The sequence below is a fragment of the Bactrocera neohumeralis genome, chromosome 5 (genome assembly GCF_024586455.1).
Source record: "Bactrocera neohumeralis isolate Rockhampton chromosome 5, APGP_CSIRO_Bneo_wtdbg2-racon-allhic-juicebox.fasta_v2, whole genome shotgun sequence".
In the NCBI taxonomy this organism is placed as follows: domain Eukaryota; kingdom Metazoa; phylum Arthropoda; class Insecta; order Diptera; family Tephritidae; genus Bactrocera; species Bactrocera neohumeralis.
In genome coordinates this window covers 1,771,172-1,790,557 of record NC_065922.1, presented here as the reverse complement: position 1 = coordinate 1,790,557, position 19,386 = coordinate 1,771,172, and the positions used below count along the sequence as shown (strand labels likewise).

Below are 19,386 nucleotides of genomic sequence, written 5' to 3'. Positions count from 1 at the left end.
AATAGAATCTGAGGGTGTGGTGCAGAAAGCTGTCCACCCTTGTCGCTCGTGTGAACACAATAAGCGACACCAAGAGAACTTGCCGGGCATAAGCGACACCAAAGTCCGCGTCTGAACGAAGATTTACTCAGCTCCAATACAAGCGGCGAACGCTGTGTAAACAAACCACAAAAGCTTTTCGCTGAGAGTGTTTTAGTGCTGCTCCTTCCTCACTGAATATGAGGGTTCCATTTTGACAGCTGAGCGGCATCAAACACCATTGCTTATGCATGTACTCAGTTTGCCTCTCCCATTCGCAGGGTTCGGACGGCTTCCAGTCTCCAGTGCTTGCTGGCGGCGCGGCTTATCAGCGACATTGCGGCAAAAGGATGTGTTCAAATTCGCCTTCTGCACAGTTCGCGTTCGGTTCTTGGAGTTAACGGTTGCGACTAGCGGAACAAGTCAAAGCTCGCCCATAACGGTAAACACCCAAAGACAAATGTACAAGTGTGGGTTGGAAAACTAAGTGATGACAGGTGGAAAAGAGAAGAATTAGAAGATATTTAAGTGAGCAAAATAGCTCGAAGTGCCAAATACATATTTACTTAAGTGAAGTCAAATCTGCCTGCCAAATGCAAGATTGACTTGCAACGTCATAACTGTGCCAAAATCACCGCATATGAGCATTTACAACTCCGTTACTCCGTTAGAGCTAAAAAGCCAGAGTGCAAGTGTGGAAAAGTAAATACGTGAGAAGAAAAGTCTCGAAAATCACCAAGTTCGTGAAAGTTTAAAGTGAAACGAAATAAAGTGCAGTGTGCTGAAAGAAAAATGTAAAAATTTAAATACTTTTGGATAAGTGCCCGGAAATTCACCGCCTGAATAAATTGAAAAGCCGAAGAAGTTTTCAAGTGCGAATAATCGCAGAGGTGTTTGTGTGGCAATCGCGAGCGAACAGAAGTGCAAATCCGAGAATGCGTGTGGAGAATGTGTAAAACAGTGTAAAGACATAAGTCTACGCTTTCACAAGGACCTGGATTACCTTGTAAAGCGGACAGGAAACGCAATTTCTTTCAGATCAGCTGTCCGCAACCGGCAAAAGGTAAATTTTATCTCACAGCCTGTCAAAGGAGTGCTTGTTAAAGATTCCATTTATCATGTGAATGCATTTTTTTAAATTATTCAGTTGATTCCATTCTGGAAACTTACTGCCCCATTTATTACATACAAATACTACATTCCACCGGAAACCGGAACAACTCTTTTGCCATCATCGCCATTTTGTTGGCATTTATTTTAAAATTTTTACATATACGTATGTAAATATATATGTATATGCTAACCCAAATACATCGCCTCTAAGCCACGCTAATACACACTCATGCCGTTGAGCTCTCGATTCTACAAGTGCCACATTTTTACGCTGGGCCCATCGGGAAATCCCACTGAAGTGAAACTAATGCTGATATCCTGAACAATAGTTGCTCCTCCCTTACCTCCCTCAATTTGCTATGCTCAACTTGTTTCCAATCTCTCGCCTCCCCACCCCATTCCATTGGTATCGTTGCTCCTTTTACTCCTTTGTATTGATTCAAATTGTGCTTGGCCTTCAACTTAGTGCGACATTAGGGTATACTGTGCAGGATTCGCTTGCAATTTATGCTTATTGCCACTAAGTAGCAAGGACTGCTGAAAACAAGGAGCCTTTGTTTCTATTATGTATGCATTATCATCATCTCTCCTTCGAATTGATTCTTTGGAGTCCAATGACAATAATTTTGTTTCCGTTACAGTTTTGGCCCTCGATGAAGGGATGGAGGGATCATTTAGTGTAGATTATTAGCCATGAGATTATATTGGGTTCGTACGTGCCCGTAAATGGTTTGAAGTGCTGATTCGGCATTTTTTTACATTTCTGCTTCTTGCTTTGCACGTCGCTGGTAATGAATTCCTTCCTTGCTTCTAATGCCAATTGCCTCACTAACGAACATTTATGCACTCAAAGTAAATAATCTGCTATAAAACTGATGTAAATAGGTCAAAGAAGGATAAATGCTATTGTTTGAAATTTTTGTATAAAAAGGGGAAGATGCCACGCAAGCCATCAATGAACGATGATGAAAGACGATGCTATACTCGTATCAGTTCATGTAGCAATAAGTTCAAGTTTGATTAGAAATACGAAAAGACTTTTTCGACTACCCAATATAATAACCAAAGCTCAACGGAACCCTCCTTTAACCTCCAGAATATTGTTTTACACAGAAAAAATTCCTTCCTTAATTTTAACACAGTTAAGTTATTTAGCAACCAAAGATCTTACCTTTACAAACACCACTTAAAACCTCAAAATAGAAAGTAAAACGGGATCATGCCATGCAAATTTATTCTTGGGCTAATACGGGAATATTGGCAATATAGAGGAATATTAAAAAGACTACTTACAATAATAAGTACAATTTCGTTACATCTAGTCAAAGGTCAGTTCCCGGTTTCTCTAAGAAAGTTGTAAGAAAGGTTTTCTTGAAGATGCAAGCCAGTCATGGAGAGACGGACAAGGATTTTTATCCGGTCAAAAACTGTCAACTCGGCAGCCTTCTTCAAAATTATTTCAGAAATATTTTCGGCACTACAACAAAAACAAAAAGATTATTCTACTTCTTTTTTTCAAGAAGTAAAATTACCTTAATTGTGAAACCTCTATGACTTAGATGCTTTCGGCAAGATATTAATAAACAACAATACAACATACTACTGTGATCGAACTGAAAGGTGAATTTTGTCCATTTGATCTTCTTCAAAGTAATCTACTCCCGCTGCAATACACTTATGCCAACGAATTTTCTAGTCATCATAGCACTTGGAAAAATTCTCCGTCGTGATGGCCATCAGAGCCGTCTTCTATTCAGATTTTATATCCTCAAATGAGTCAAACTTATGTTCTCGGAGTGGTCATGTGAATTTGCTGAATAGCCAGAAGTTACACGTAGGTAAATCAGGCGAATGCGGTGGTTGCGGCACGATGTTAGTTGAAAATGTGGCGAAATGATCACGAATTATGAATGCAGACAAAGTAAAAATCGAAGAATTCTCTTTTAGAGCCTCACAAAACGACGCGTCTCTAATACTAATGACGATTTTGACGTGAAATTTAACATAGATGTCACTAACAGTACTACCAACTTACTGAAAAAAAATTTACCGAAGCATAAATTAAAAAATTCACCTTTCAATTTGATCACAGTAGTAAGACTGCAACTTATTCATGTTCAAATCAACATCATGACATCCTTATCCTCACTTAACAGAATATTGAAAAAGAGAGATTAACTTTCTGTTTTCTCTCTCAAAACTGACAATTAGGAATAATTTCAAATAATAATGAATTGTCATGACCCTTTGTGAAAAAAATAATAATTATTATGACTTAAAAAGCTTGACACTTAGCAACAATTTCTGTGCCACTAAATTAAGTCTCACATTGTCCTCACAAGAGACTTTTTTCAGAAAGAAGTTGAAAGTTCTTAAAATGTGCTTAAATTGAATTTTCTGTGGATAATTTAATTTTTTACCCTTCGCAATGCTCAATAATGGCGTTTCTTTCTATACCGCAGACACGACAGCTACAAAGCAGTGCTTACAAAAGACCACCGCCAGTTTCCCACCGGAGCCCACCGCCTGAAACCGCAGCTTCCAGGTCGCCTGCATCGACAAACGCGCTTAGTGTACAGCGCCGTGTTTCATAAACTACCGAGAAAGTTTCCACTGCACGTTCGACAGACCGGACGGACCCAGCCCCCACACCCACACCGCCATTGTCAAAACGGAACGAGTGTATAACGAACTTGGAAACTTTTCTAGAGCACTTAGCGAACAGACGCTTTTCTAAATTTCATCGCCTGCTGCAGAGCATTTACACAACAGAGAGAAAAGAGCGACGCCTTGCATTGTGGTTGTTGCGACTCGCATTGATGGTGGCGTCATTGTCTACAGCCACCGCACGAGCTACGCATCACACCAACCGACCTTGCAACGGCTACGTGCAACACAAATGAGGCGCAGGTTTCAGTTTTAGAAAATGCTTGTAATTCACTTCTAAGCGAAATGGGGGCAGTAATGTACATGGCAGCAATTCGCACAAGTCGACTGAGTTCATAAACCGTAAAGCCAGCGAAAAGGGGGAATTAAAGAAGAACAATAACGACAACAACTGACAGCAATCGAGCAACGCGCTGATCACAATAAGAGTCTTAAACGAAATGATGGCGAGGTGGCTATTGGTGAACAAAAGGACACTAACCGTTGTGGTAATTTGCGTGTTTGTTTTGTTGCAATCGCAAAATGGCGAGAGTGCACCTACGCACCACTTGGCCGTCAGCGTGGAAGGCAACACACCCACGCTCATAGTAACTTCGGCGGAAATTGGCATAACGCCAAAAATTACGCAAACTATGAGGACCACACCAACGCATCATGAGACAGAGACAGCCGCAGAAGTTGCGAGGGTGGCGACAGAACGAAGCACCGAAATGGAGCGTGTCGGCAAGGGCAACGCACCAAAGCTGAAGGGGAAATCGCAAAAACTGCAGTATGAAAAGAAGTGGCAATATATGTTGAAGGCGAAGGATAGAAGCAAGGAAAAAGGTACAAGTCGGCTGGATGAACGCAACCCTACCACGGCGGCGGCAATCAAAGCAGATCATGTCGCTCCGTTGCCTCGAAAAGTCGATAATGCAGCTCCAATCGCTGCTACCCCAAGACAAAATACTGAAACTACAAAAAACACAATAACAACATATAAAAGTGCACATCGCTTTCAGGAAAATGAGCCAGTTCCGGCTGATACCAAGGAAAACATGACAGTGTCAAGCGCCGGCTCATTGGCCTCGGCGAGCGTCATCATTGCCGATAAGCCAGCAGAAGTTGGCAGCGATGTCGCCGCACACAAGGTAAGTGCACCAGTCGCCAGAGTGTCTGCAACACCTGGCAACCTGCCACAATCAACTGAGGTGACAACAAAGCCAACCGACAACGCGGCTGATAACAATGCGGGCGTAACGGCATTCGGTGGTGCTGAGGCGACACGAAAAACTACTCTGGCAGAACAAGTGACTGCCACACCGACATTCTTCGAGTTACATGACACCACAGCCGCCGCTACAACAACTACACCGGGGAATGGAGGAGCAAAAAAGCCAATCTCGACGACAACAGCGAATCTGCCGATGATTGCAATCCAAATTGAAACGCTGCCAAAGGCGATAACGGTAACGACTATGTCGCCAGCTACAACAACAATGATTACTGAAACAGTAACCAGCGCACCTGCTGCCGGCAGTAGCATTAAAAATGGCGCTCACGAAGTACCAAAAACAAGTGAAGCAACAACAGCAGTACCAACCACCGAACTTCCAATAACTGAAAATGTTGGCGATGTCAGTCAAAGTGGTCCGGCAATGTCAACATCATCCAACGTTAACCCCACTGTCGTCACTACAGTAATTGAAAGGAGTTTCGGGAACGTCGGCGACAATCTTTCACCATCGCCCCACCCACTCATAAGCAGCGCAAACCAAATAGTGAAACAAGTCGCGCCATTACTTGCCAGCACACCAACAAGCACCGATACTGCGAATAGCGAAACCTCCTTAATATTCACTACAACAGTGATACCATCCGCACTAGCCATGGCTACAACGAAACAAGTGCCAACAATGCAAACAATACAAAAGGTGAACACCGATAGTGGCATAATATTTATTGATGATGTGCCTGATAACCGCGACGACAGAAGCCATGATGAGGAATATAGGACGAAGGCAACGTTATTGCACGATGAAGCCGTTATTGCTAGACATGGAGAAATTAAGGAATCAGCAAGACATGGCGGTAGTGTAAAGGATAGTGGGGGCATTATAAAACTTATTGACTTGGAAAAACATGATTTAAAATCGATTTCGAAGACAAAACAATTCCTTGGTAGCAACAAAAGTAGCACATCAGGCGACGACGACGAAGACGGTCATGATGGTGTGAAGAAAACAAGGAAAAAGCAACTCACGGATAAGCATTACTTACCTGTCGTTGATATGAATGTGAGCGTTGAATCGCTTGTCGAAAATATTACGACCGCTGGTGGTATAAAAGCAAAACAGGAAATACAAACAGCCACAACGGGTAATATTAAGAACGAAAACAAAAACTATGACAACCGCGGTGGAAATAGCGAGGTGTTATCGACAAAAACGCCACAGCTGGATTCTACACTGGCGCTTGGAGACCATACTGGCAGCCCTACTGAAGTCTCACCGTCCTTCTTACACCACCAACTAGTCGAAAAACCTAGGACAACTGTACCTATTCTGAAGCCAGTACACAATGGTTACTTAGGACCTATTCTAATGGAAGAGAAACGCTTCACTGTTGTACAGACTAATAAGAAAGCTCAGCATCATCACGAGACCTCAATAGAATCACAGCTACGTAATGGTTGCATTGTAGAAATACTTGCGCCGACCTCGCTGCTGGAGCAGTCCACAGTAAAGCCTTCAAAAGTGAGAACATTTGGCGAAGCAGCACATAAAGTATCAACAGCTACCACAACCCCAGCACCGCCTCGAGCGCCAGTCGCCATTGTGTCTGCCACTGCGGATCACAACATGCCAATGCTTTCGACGACCGTTTTTCAAGTTCCCGAATCTATGAGCAGCACTACGCGATTGCCATTGAGTGAGAAATCTGCAAAACAACCCGCAATCTTCAGTACCCCAAAGGACACAAACAACGACCGCACGGAATCAAAAATATCCGACATTCAAGTGGAAGTGTATGACTCGACCGTGGATTCTATAGTGGCATCTACAAATTTCAAAGATAGTGACGGCTTTTATGCTCTGCCACCGGAAACTGAGGCGGACTTGCACGGTGGCACCACCAAGCCCCCAGTTGTGCAGCAAGAGCGCTTTACTCAATATGTTGTTGATCGAGCTGATTACGCTACACAGGAGTCCAGTGCCACGCCTCAACTGAACATAGCATCCGGAAAACCTGAGCCAGCCGCTATCGAGATACATATTAATGTATCCGAGGGTATTGGAAATGAAAGTGAAGATCTGGAATTTTCATATCGACAGCCGGATTACACGGGTAGCAACTCAAAACCGAACACAGTGGAGGAACTGATGGCGAAAACTGCAAAGGCCATATCGATGAAGCCACTTATTTCCAGCATTCAGGCTCGACATAATGAGTCCAGCACTCATGAAAATGTTGAACGTGGCGATGAGATTTTAGTGGTGGAGATAATCGATACGGGTGACAACAGCACGGAAGGTACTTTGAGTGCAGAGAATATTAATCCGATATTCACATTTCGCTCCGACTCTGAGTCTGACGTAGAGTTGAAAGATATAAAATACTTAGCACCCGAAGTAAAAGTGAAACCCCCACAAATATCCGATGAGTTATTCTTAGCAGACTTGAAAAAGGATGATTCGTTGCCCAAGCCGCCACTGCCACCACCTCCGCCACCACGTAAGCCGACCATAGATCGCGATTCGGACACTATTTTTTATATTTCCAATACTGAGGTAAAAGTTGGCGAATCTCTTCCCACCACAAATACAAATTATGAACAGCAGCAACAACAAAAACAGCAGCAACAGAAGTTACGAAAGACAAGACTAGAGAACCAGTTCTTTCCAGCAAACTATTTAGCAAGTACTCATCCGAATGCAGCTAGAATTGATGAACATCTAGCGCCCCAACAAATACGCTATGAAGAAGACATCATTCTATCACCTGTACGTAATACCGCCGATTCACTGAAGATTTTACGTAGCCAAGGCGACGGCGCACCTCCATTGGACGTCACGTATGTTGGTGAATCCGTAATGGAAGTGGAGCAATCCTCAGGCGGCGGCTCCGGCTCCAGCACTACTATCTCAACAGCCGCTGCCACCTCTGCGCCTTCGCAGATGCCAGACGTAATCATACAGCCTGCCATTTTGCCAGAAATGTCGATTGGCGTGCCGGTGATAGGTGAGTTGCCGCCGCAAATTGAACTCAAGGAAATCGATTTCATGCCCGACGAAGCAAACCAGCAGCATTCAGGCATGTATGAGAACAACATGCTGGAGGATAATGGCAATGGGAATGGCAATGACGTTGATAGACTCGCCGAGTCCTCCATACAGTACGGCGGCGATCTGATAGATGAGAGTGTTGGTGGCGGCGGCTTTGATGGAGTCGAAGGCTCGTACCCATTCGGCAATCCGGCGGCCTTGGCTCACAATAAAGCACACCATGACGCAGACTATGCGCACTTCACGGTGAATCATGGCATAAGTAATTTGCGGAAGGATGAGTTGAGCGTGGATATAGCGGGCTCCGGTGAAGTAATGGCTGGCCTACCTGCTGCACCATCACTCAATAATCTGGAGAATGGTGAACTAAAGGAGCTGATAGCTCGAAGCGGCAATGAGACGTTCCCCCTACCAATGCTTGCGAACGGTAGTTATGTTGGATTAACGCCAGTTACGGAGCGTATGAGTAATGCCACCGCTTACTCAGTGATGGAGGAACCAAATGTATTCGAAGAAGGTAGGTATTCATATAAAAGCGTATATACGCACTCACTTTTATGAGAACATATGAGATTTGCCTTTTATTTGAGTATTTCTGTTAATGAGTTGAATTGTTTTTTAATTTATTTGCAGTATTTAAAAACCACTATAAGCTAGCTGCTGGAATCTTTGTTGTGCTGTTGACAATCATTTTGACTCTATCTTTAACGGGCATTATGTGGTAAGTGATCTTTCTGATTTTCTGAATATTGTAATCTATATATGTATACTGTAATACATATATATATATATATATATATATATAGCGTTTCAATGTTAAGATGCACTAAGTCTAAAAGTTAAATCACTTGCCAGCAGTCGCTTGTTGGAGGTATAACTGGCGGCTGGCGGCTGGCTGCAAGTGTCTACCGTCTTTTCGTCTGCAAAATAGATTGATTTCCCTTTCCGTTTTGAGAAGTTTTTATTTGTCCTAGACACTCCCACCTGCAGGTAGGGGGGCTAAAGTCAGAAAAGTGCTATAATGTTCAGCTTGAAGTCACATTCTAAGCTTCATATTATTTCACAATATAATATAAAGCATTTGCGACAGCGATAAATGCAGCCAGTCATTGAGTTTTTGGGGACTCAGCTGGCAGTAGCAATAGCTACAAAGTCACACCAAAGGCTTAAACCTGGTACCACGGGGAGCAGTTAGCCCTTGGAAGGTAACTCCAATCTGCTCATTGGGTTTGGCCCTTTGTGGAGATTCGTGGTGGCTGTGGTTTACACCTAAATGCAGGCAGGGCATTTGTCCAATGTGGAGTTGCATTGCGGCCGGGTGCCGGTCCCAGAGTATGGCAGAGGTTTTAGGTCGGCCTCGAACCCGACCAAGGCGGCTAGGGTGTTTCCTTCCACCTGAACCAATTGGAACCAAGGTATAAGTGTAGAATGCATTCATGCTTTGGTTCTCCAAAGTATCAGTGCTGAATGCATTTATTGAGTAAACAAAAACCATCCAGCGGAACATCCACACTGATGACTTGAGAGGTGATATACTACTGTGGTATGTAGCAATATTTATGAAAAAAATTAAGATACAAAAACTTAAATTACCCGATAACTCTAGGACATAGCATGGACATAAAATGTATGAGTAGTAAATAAAAGTGGATCGCATAATTCAAAGAAGTAATTTTTGAGTGTAAATTATTTTCGATTATTCTTGCTTAGAAGAAAAATATCTAAATATAATAAGATATAAATTTACATTGATTTTCTTTGTTCTTTGTTCTTTGTTCCATATTATTATTGAATTTCGGATGTACAAAGTATAACGGAAAACCGATATCCCTAGGCTTAACTTTACAATTTAGTTTTGGTACCCGAACATCGAGTTCACCGCACCATCTCCGCAACAGTCATTTGCTTTCGTTGTGCTAATGTTCCACAACCACGTGAGCTACTTAAAGTTGCTACTTTTAACGGATTAAAGTGTGCAAAGTCCCACGTAAAATATACTTTTGTTGCAAAGTTTTTGGGTGCACCGGTCCCTCCGCCCTGTCGATGAACGCTTCTGAGCAGTACCACTCACACATGCATAGATTCCGCGAAATTAAATCTCTTGAAAAGTCACTTACGAATTCATTTTAAAGTAAGACGGCGTCAGTGGTTCCAGCTAAGACACCCAAATCAATTCTAATGAAGATAACGCTCACGGTTCCAGCAAAAAAGGCATACAAGACAAACGTGCGCGCAAAGTTTTAAGGAGATTAGAAATTTTCTTCTTTGCAGTGTGAGGCATAAGCATTGGAGAGGCAGACAATAAAACAGTACGAAGAAAATGTTTGCCAAATTGGATTTCTAGCGGTGGTTTGCGGCGGCGTTTGCTGCCAGCTATTAGAGGTTGTAAATTGAATCAGTGAATGGGCAAACTTTTGATGTCAAGCCAACTTTTGGCATTCGCATTCATTGTGTGGAGGTATTGCGACACGCATGTGCAACTGGATTTCGGTGCCAAATGAATAAATTATGCGATTAAATGTGACATTTTCCAGAGGCATCTGCACTGTCATTTAAACAAATATTGTTGCTGTTGTTGGCTTCCTGATTTGCCAATATACATAATATTGCAGGCTTATTGTTCGTTAAAGCCCCAAGGATGTGGCATTGCGAAATTTGCAGATGTGGCTCTTGACTTATAAGCAAAAAGTACCATTGTTATGCGTCAAAGTGCACATAATGTTGCTGTTTAAAAGCTTTTTATAAGTAACATGGCACAAGTCTTCGTTCAGAATTCGGTTCTGCTGAGCAAACCGTTTTATATGATCTAGAGTCATTATTATGCGAGGCCTTTCTTCGTTATAAACCAAATGACTATCTCGTACATTAATGGCATGCAATCTGTTCTGAGGTTTTGGGTTCTATAGATTTGTATTATATATGTACATATATGCACGCATACATCCATAATTTTATCATTAGTTTCAAAATATAATGCAGATTAGTGAGCAGATTTTTTTGTTGAGAAAATTTGTTTATGTAAGGATGTTGAGCTCCCAAATAAAATTGTTTTAGTACAGCTTTTAAGCAAAACAGAAAAATGTAAGCTGATAATTTTATTTAACAACTGAATACTTCAAAGGTAATACAATTAAATATTAAATATATTTGTATGTCCTTCTCTTCACAGGTTCTTCTATACAAAGTTTTCTCGTTCACCGAATGCTTCCAACACCAATCAAACCAATGGAAATGTAGCAAATGGAAAAAATGGTGGGGACGACGGAAAAGCACAAGAAGAGGTAATTGCATTAATTCCTACAGATGCACTTTTATATATGAGAAATGCAAAAATACGAATAATTTCTGAAAAAGTATGCGATACGCGGAAGAGCAAGAGTGCAAGAGTGCTTTCTTCTGCATAGGTTAGACACTTCACCCTACTGAAACGACGCATTCAGTAATGATTTAGGAAATCACATCGAACATATTTGCAATCGAGTGTGGCAACTCTGCTCATAGGGTGATAGCGTGTCTCCGAAGTGCTGCAGAAGTGTTTGTCAACCCGCTCTTTTGGCTTTGTGAATTGGCGGCTGACAGTGTTGATGTTAGTGTGTTTCGGTTGGGGTCCGTCTACGGAATATTTGTCTAGTTGTTCTTGTACGAGCGTATTTTGATGGTTCTTTGGTTGCTGAAATTTTAATTAAAACGGAGATGAAAAACACCAACGAAGTGTGGCTCCAGCGAACATAAATACACACTAGCAATGAGACGGGCAGCCGTTGGCCAGACACACAGATGCTGATGTACTTTTATAACTAGCAAATTAAATCACCGCTCCGGTGTGATTGCAAGCTGCTATGTGTCCCGGTGACGTCGCCGAGAACGACGTTGTCTGTGGTTGTCTGAATCCAATATCATTGTCGGCGTCTGGCGGTGACATGACAGTTGCTGGTTGCAAATTACCGGCGTTCTGTTTACACTCGCTTAGCGGTTTCTGTTCACGCCTCCTGCACACACCTTTCAATTTGCTCCGACCGCATTTTACCAATCATTTCGTCTGTGCCTGTTACTTGTATTAGTTTTCATTTCCGAAATTAGTGCCGAACTCGCTTGTTCATATGTCTGCTCGAATTCGTTGGTGTAGCGACCTCACATTCATTGTGGCAAGGGCTCCATTTACACTGCGGCTTTCAGTTTTTCCGTTTTGGCTTAGACACGTTGTTTGCTCCTACTGGTGTGTGGTTAAAGTTTGGTTGTCAATGTTATTATATATCACTTTTAAACTTTTAGAGTTGTTGTTATTTAAGAGCATGAATTGGTCTGAAAGTAAACTACTCACTAAATTGCTTTTGAAAAGGCAAAGCGAGTTCTAAGAATTCGTGTTTGGGTACTTTTATTTAAGTTGGCGATTTTTGGACCACATAAATGAAGAAAATTCTTTCTTGTGGTCGATCGATCACCATCTTTCGACTGGTTTAGAAAATAACTGTACAGTATTAGAACTGGATGATAAGTTTTTGAGAGGAAACTAATAAAATGTATATTGCCAAGCTTTCAATTGCTCGACAAATTTCTTTTCGAGGGAGATCTATGTAATCAGTCGTCAAGTAGAATACTATTTAATTTTGGGGAATTTTATTGAACTTGATTTAGCTTTGTTCCCCTAATTATACTGATTTTGGTTACTTCGAAATGTTACCCAATTTAAGTTAAGCTTCAGTCAATCATATCATTCTGCAGACAAATTCATACTCTCATACTCTTTCATTTCTTTGCTTTGAAACTTTCAGTCCACAATCGACACTACGACCTTAATACCGAAACAACCGGTGCCGTCCTCCATCGAAAACCTCAGTAATGGAAAGATCGTCAATGCGATATCCAATAGAGAACAACATTCGTTAATAGGCGAAGCCAATGCCACCAAACCGTCCATCACGACCAGTTGTGCCGGAAAAAATACGTGTAATGGTGCAAGCGACGTCACTGCCGTCGCCACTGTCAATGAGAAACCAGATGACCTGTTGCTGTTGGCGGCTGAATGCTACACTGCAACACCAACTACAACCGCAATGCCATCACCTTTAAAGCCCAGGGATAACAATAAGTCGAAAACTCAGGCCAATCTATCAAACAACTCCGTCCAAGAGAACTTTACACGTCCTAATGGCTCTGTCACGAAGATGACTTTGAAAAACAATCACCTGATCGTTGAGACTGAAGAGCGACACGTAAGTGCGCCATGTTTAATGTTGAACATTTGCCATTGGCTGCTGGGTGTTGGGTGTTGAGTGCTTAATGTTGATTTTTCGTTGGTGTTTTTGATGCCTTGTGGGCTTGAGATAATCCAATGTGTGATTGTTTTTGTTGCTGGGCGACAATTGGTGGGCATTGAAAGATTTGAGGTGCTTTATTTGGCAATTGCGAATTGTTTGGCATCCACGAGAGCCTTCTCACATCTACACCCCCATTCGCATTTGCACACAACTGAAGCATTTAACCACCCATGGCACGTCACTGAAGCGGTTCAACATTCGTTTGTTTGCTTAACTTCTTCTTCTACTTACTTCTTCTTCTGCACTTACATGTTCTTATTTGTTTGCTCTTCTTGCCGTTATCGTTATCGTAGTCTTTGTTATTCTTACCTTTCTTGGCATTTTGTATTTGCTGTTGTTGTTGTTTGCTTGTACTTATTGTTGTATGTATTTATATGTGTTCGTACTTGCTCTTGTTGTTGTAGTTGTCGTTAATTTCGTTGTTGACACATTCAAGTCCCTCTTACAACCTCAAATTTTTCCTTCTCTCTCTTGGGTTCTCACCACTCAATATTATGCATTTGTTGGTATATACGTACTCTAGCGCTCTTTGCATTATTGTTGTTGAATGTCCTTGTTGTGAAACCCAAACATTTGTCGAAAGACTGTGGAAGATGAAGATGTGGAAAGTGAAGCAATCGAGAACTCTAAACTCCTCTCGTTCGAACAAGAATATTATCCCTGATGTTCAATGTTGGCACACGGATGTACATATGCACGTTTTAGTTCCACTTTAATTTTTGTTTTTGAAAACTTTATGTAAATTTTTCTAAGCTCTTTAAAATATGGGCGATAAGTTATGCTAACGAGCCGAATTCGAAAGTACGAGGTACATAAACATTTCTTTAATGAAATTGTATGTATCTTGATGTAGTCCTACATAAATTATCCAGCACACCACATCGTAAATTTGTGCATTTTGTATTTTCACTTCAGAAAACCTTTCATTTGCAAATACAAATGTACATTATTTTGTACTGTGTGGAAACCCTCTAAATGCATTCAATCAATTTCTTATTTTTCACAGGACATTTCACGGGTTGCCCGAGAAACCAAAATGCATTATAATAACTCCGAGAAGGATGGTGTTTTCGTCGTTGAAGTTGCACGGGGCGTCGACTCCAAAAGCATGCCCGGCAGCCCTATCAGCGAAGAGCCCCGTCCAATCTATGAAGGAATGCCGGTAGCTGCAGCCGCAACCATTCTGCGAACAGAGGATGAAAAGATATTGCGGAATCATGAGGAGATACAAATCCACCAACCTCCACCAGAGGCTATGCAACATCAATTTCCAAATTTTATAGAGGAAGTTACCGAACGTAGTTTGCATCAGATCGTGGAATTGGAAGAGCCGGCTCTATCACCAAACTTGGTAAGAGATGATGCAACTGCAGAAGAGAAATCTAACCTCGTACACAATTCCAATACCGGTTTGTCCCAATCCGATTTGAGCTCTACATCGTCCACTGACTCCAACAAACGCTATTCATATGGCAACCAAGAGCTCTACATCATTGAATCAGCACCATATGTGACCGCGTCACCATCCTCGAATTTGCCACTCGTACGTCCAACCGCTCACAATGTGGGCGAGGATGATGACCATAGGTCAGAAAATGGACATAGTTTAGAGAATTCTCCCGGTGCGCAAGGAAATGGCACTACTACGATGGCCAATGACAGCGCCCACTATAATGAAGTGTCCAAAAATGAGCAAAATAAAGAAAACATATTTACGGAGAGTAATATGAAAGCATCTCATGTGAGTGAAGGCCTGTCGAAGGCTAATGTACCCGAGATTTCGTCGGATAGCGGACAGATGACGCCAACAGACCCAGAAACAGAGGTAGAGACTACCGCTACTAGCACAGAAGGGATTGTTGAAGTAGTAAAGGAAGAGGAAAAACCAGAAGTCAGCCTTCAAATTGAAACTACGCAGTCTACCGAACAGGACGAAAATGTAAAAACAGATATTCGCACAGAAGACACAGCAAGAAATGATAACTCAAATGAGGACTTAGGTGAGACTTGTATTAACAACAACAATATATTAGAGTGTACGAACCAGGTGGAAACCATAAATAACACCGAGCCCAACACACTACATCAAAGCTCCGATATTGTTGTGGATGAAGAACCTGAAGAAGATATACAGATTTCGCCCAAATTTGGTGAAGATGAAGAAAGCGTAACGAATATTAATGTAGCTCATCCCTCATTTCCACAACCAATACTTTCCAATTATGGCTACGATAGTATCATTAGCTTACCTGATCCACCATCCACCGAGGAGATAAAGCAATTAGCCGACTTCGCCGGCTTAGAGAATAATCAATTAGACTCTTTGCCACCACCGTCACCACCACCGCCACCAATTGCCGCTGATTTAAATGACAACAACACGAACGTAGACAGTAAGGCAAAAGCCGTCGACACCACTAATACCAGCTCATCTACCATCGAAGACGCACACGACGCCACTCCGACTCAGTTGAAATTGAAACAACTTTTATACAACAACTCCATAGAAACATCAGCAAACGAGTTTTGCCAAGCGGTAGTGACAAACGGTAACAACCACGTCACAACCAACGGCAATCTCATAGGTAACGCAAATTCTTCTCATACCGACTTGAACGGCCACGAAATGACTAACGGGCATGATGTCAATTTGGAGCTGAGTCCCAACGACGAAAGCAATGCAGCTGGCACGGTGCCAGAAACTCCACTCACTCCACCGGAATCACCATCACTCGCCTCACCCGTACACTACACGAACAGCATGAGTGCAATTAATGGCATGCACGGGGTTAACAGGGGCATTTGTGGCGGGCCAATGCCTGTTGCCGTAGACGTCAATGGTAGTTAATACGAATGCCGAGCAACAGCCATCTTCTGCAGGCCTTGAACCCACACAAGTGATGCTGTCCTTATTCGATTATGACTGGAAATTGACTTCTGGAACTTCTAAAACTTCTAGGGTATGTGGAAAACTGAAAGGTTATGTCGAATTTCTCGAGCAATGCAACGAACGAACCAACCATTGACGCAAAAGCGCAGTGTCGGTGGAAATCCGTACGAAGGGGAGTATGCAATAGATTGAAATAAAATATTTAGCAAGTAAACGCATATTTGTATCTTAGACAGTAAGTTTTTACGATACTTAGTCAATGGCAGTGGTCTGTTTTATAAATGATAATAACCCGATCAATTTCATATACAAGTACTCTACATGCATGTTAAGCCCAGTCCTCAATGGACGATAAATGAAAAGGAAATAAGTAAATTTAGAGGATATAAGAAACCTAAGCAAGCAATGGAGGAGAAAAGTAATGCGATGAGTTCTTAATTAAAACTGTTAACCGTTTCGAGCGGAAATATTCTTTAGCAAATGGAATGTTTATGGCGGTTTTATTACAATAATGAGTAAATGCTCCCCTCGGCCATGATGCTAGAGGTTATACACTTAATATATCAATGAATTAAAGGAGTAATGATCAAATCAAAGAGCGATTGAAAAGAAAACTGTTAGCAGACAGGCATTTACTGTTAGTTACGAATAAACTTTGAACTAGATATTGTAGCAGGCCATCATCAAATCATTCCAAACGTAAAGAAAAAACGCAAAAGTCGAAGTAAGGTTATAAAGAGGAATACGATTTGCCAATATATACATATAGTTGTAATGACATATACACCCAAACCCATTATTATACTTGAACGACGAGCATGCATGTGCTTGTACTCGAAAAACTCATATATTCACCAATAGTAAGAAAATAGTAATTAGATCAAATTCCGCCGGAAATTAATACCTGGCACCCTGTAGAAAAAACGGATAGTCAGTCAAAAGTCTGGAGGGACTAGAGAATTTTCCGTCATTCAGTTACTATATACATACTATATACGTGCATATACACACACTTTTGTGCGCCCCTTACTTAGTGTTTGGCAAGTAGTTTTATAGAATTCCAAGCAGTTTTCATGATAAGTATTTGCGCTTAGGGATTTCGTAAATCGCATTTAATACACTTATATTAGAGGATGAAACATGCGACGTGCATTAATACCCGTATATACATACCATACTTACTTATTAGATGTCTAGCAATAGAAGAACTCGATTTAGAAGATACTCGAACTACATGTAACCAAGTTCAAGTGTCGACCAATAATTCGTGCCAGAAAATTAGCCAAATTTTATCACAAATTTATTAAGTCAAAACTATAGATTTTTTGAAAGAATGCGATGGTGCGATGGTGCGACTTCGACGAATTAGTCCGCTGAGGTTTGCGCTCCAATTAAAAGAAAATAGAAGGCGTACTCCGAGTTGACTTAGTCCTAAAATATGTATTTAAACCTTGTCCACACACCCACACCCCCGACAAACTTAAAAACAAACCTTCGTCTGTTGGAAAAAAAACCCTATTTAAATGTCTATCTATTGTTCTTATTCAACTTAAACAGATATAGTGTAAAATACGAAAATGAAATAACAGAAGTTAATTTAGGAGATAGTGAGCAGATACCAAGACCAAAATGAGCAAACCAATAAACACAGAGAAAAAGAGTAAAATGAGGCAAAAGAATGAATATGTGCCGATTTTTACATTTTACAAAAGTTTACATTTAAAATTACTCGGGAGTCATTCCATTTAAAATAATCCGTAAAAGCAAAAATTGCAATAGATTAATAGATAAGCAAAAAGTCAAGATTTATAAACGAAAATGAAAAGGATAAATATGAAAAAATCTCTTATTGTTTAAGCTGAGCTAAGGCAAGCCAGAGGAAACCTTTCTCAGCAGACAACCAAGCGCTCTCAAGTGGTAAGGAGCAAGGAGGCGAAAACTAAAAAAATGCCTCGGGGTTTCCTCCAAGTGTATTTTCGTGTTTTACTATGTTGAGGGTTCGGGTAAGGAACGATATGTGGAGAAATTAATTAAATAAATTCACAAAAGCTCTTTATTGCGTACATAAATTTTTAAATTTTAACAATAAGTAGTTATAAATTCGCAATGGACGCAATTGTAAAGGCGGGCAGATGATTTTAAAGGCGAATTCGACCGACAAAAGTGGAATGCGTAAGCAAATTATAAAAAGTAAATAATACACAATTAAAATGTATTAAATGCCAAATTGCGAGATGTAAGCAAACGTAAAGGTTAATTTTGTGAATGAAAAGTCAAATAAACAAAAAAGACAAAAAGACCAAAAAAATTATGAACAAAGTAAATGTGATTGTTATTTAAACTTGAAACAAATTATTAATATTAATAATAATAATTATGGTAAATGAAAAATGGTAATAAACTAATTAAAAATAAAAACAAATCACTTGTTTGTTATTTCACGTAGGCGGATGGATTAAGCGGCTAAAGAGGGTGAAATGTTGCATAACGTTGGAGTTCAGTAAAAAAGAGAAGAGATCGCAACTGGTAATACACAATTATACACATACAATCTCCTATATTTTATTGTTTTGTAATATCTGCTTTACATATCTCGAATTATGTGAAGTTGTATATGTATACGTTAATAAATACATGTACCAGGGGTTTTTAGACTTTACTTTTATTAATAATTTCTTGTGGTTTGTGATTTCCTGAAATGTTTGAAAAGTGTACTTCAAAGGCAGATGGCCGAAATGTCTCTTTTTTATTAAAAACCAAATCCCAAATATGAATTTAATAGAAATGAATAGACCAAGATGCTGACTAACTGGCTTCCGAATGACTACAACTTTCTCTGAGAATTAATAAAGTTAACTGTAAGTTCTCATAAAATTCTGCGGGATATCTTCAGGAAATTCTGGGCCCACAAGCAAGTCTTCATTAGCATCTGAGCACTATAAATTCATCACCAATTCTTACCACCTTATTTACGGATCTTTTGCCTCTGAAAATAAATCTATCGATAATACCGACTTATATATGCTTTAAAACCAAAGTTGAATGTGTTTTGTCAATTTGGTTTTTAATTGACGTTAATGATTTTTCCTGATAGTTGCATCTTTGAAAGTTCTCT

General features: G+C 40.7%; 1 protein-coding gene across 2 annotated transcripts; it reads left to right on the top strand.

Moving 5' to 3' along the window:
* Nucleotides 1-399: 399 nt before the first annotated feature.
* LOC126760766 (uncharacterized) lies at nt 400-18,693 on the top strand. 2 transcript variants are annotated; one of them, XM_050476649.1, is made up of 6 exons: nt 400-1,081; nt 3,594-8,580; nt 8,697-8,784; nt 11,233-11,344; nt 12,836-13,276; nt 14,388-18,693. In XM_050476649.1, the coding sequence occupies exons 2-6, from the start codon at nt 4,239-4,241 to the stop codon at nt 16,227-16,229; spliced, it is 6,825 nt and encodes a 2,274-aa protein (XP_050332606.1). In that variant the 5' UTR covers nt 400-1,081; nt 3,594-4,238; the 3' UTR covers nt 16,230-18,693. The 2 variants fall into 2 exon arrangements, with proteins under 2 accessions (XP_050332606.1, XP_050332607.1); XM_050476650.1 differs by lacking the exon at nt 12,836-13,276.
* The last annotated feature ends 693 nt before the right edge of the window (nt 18,694-19,386 follow it).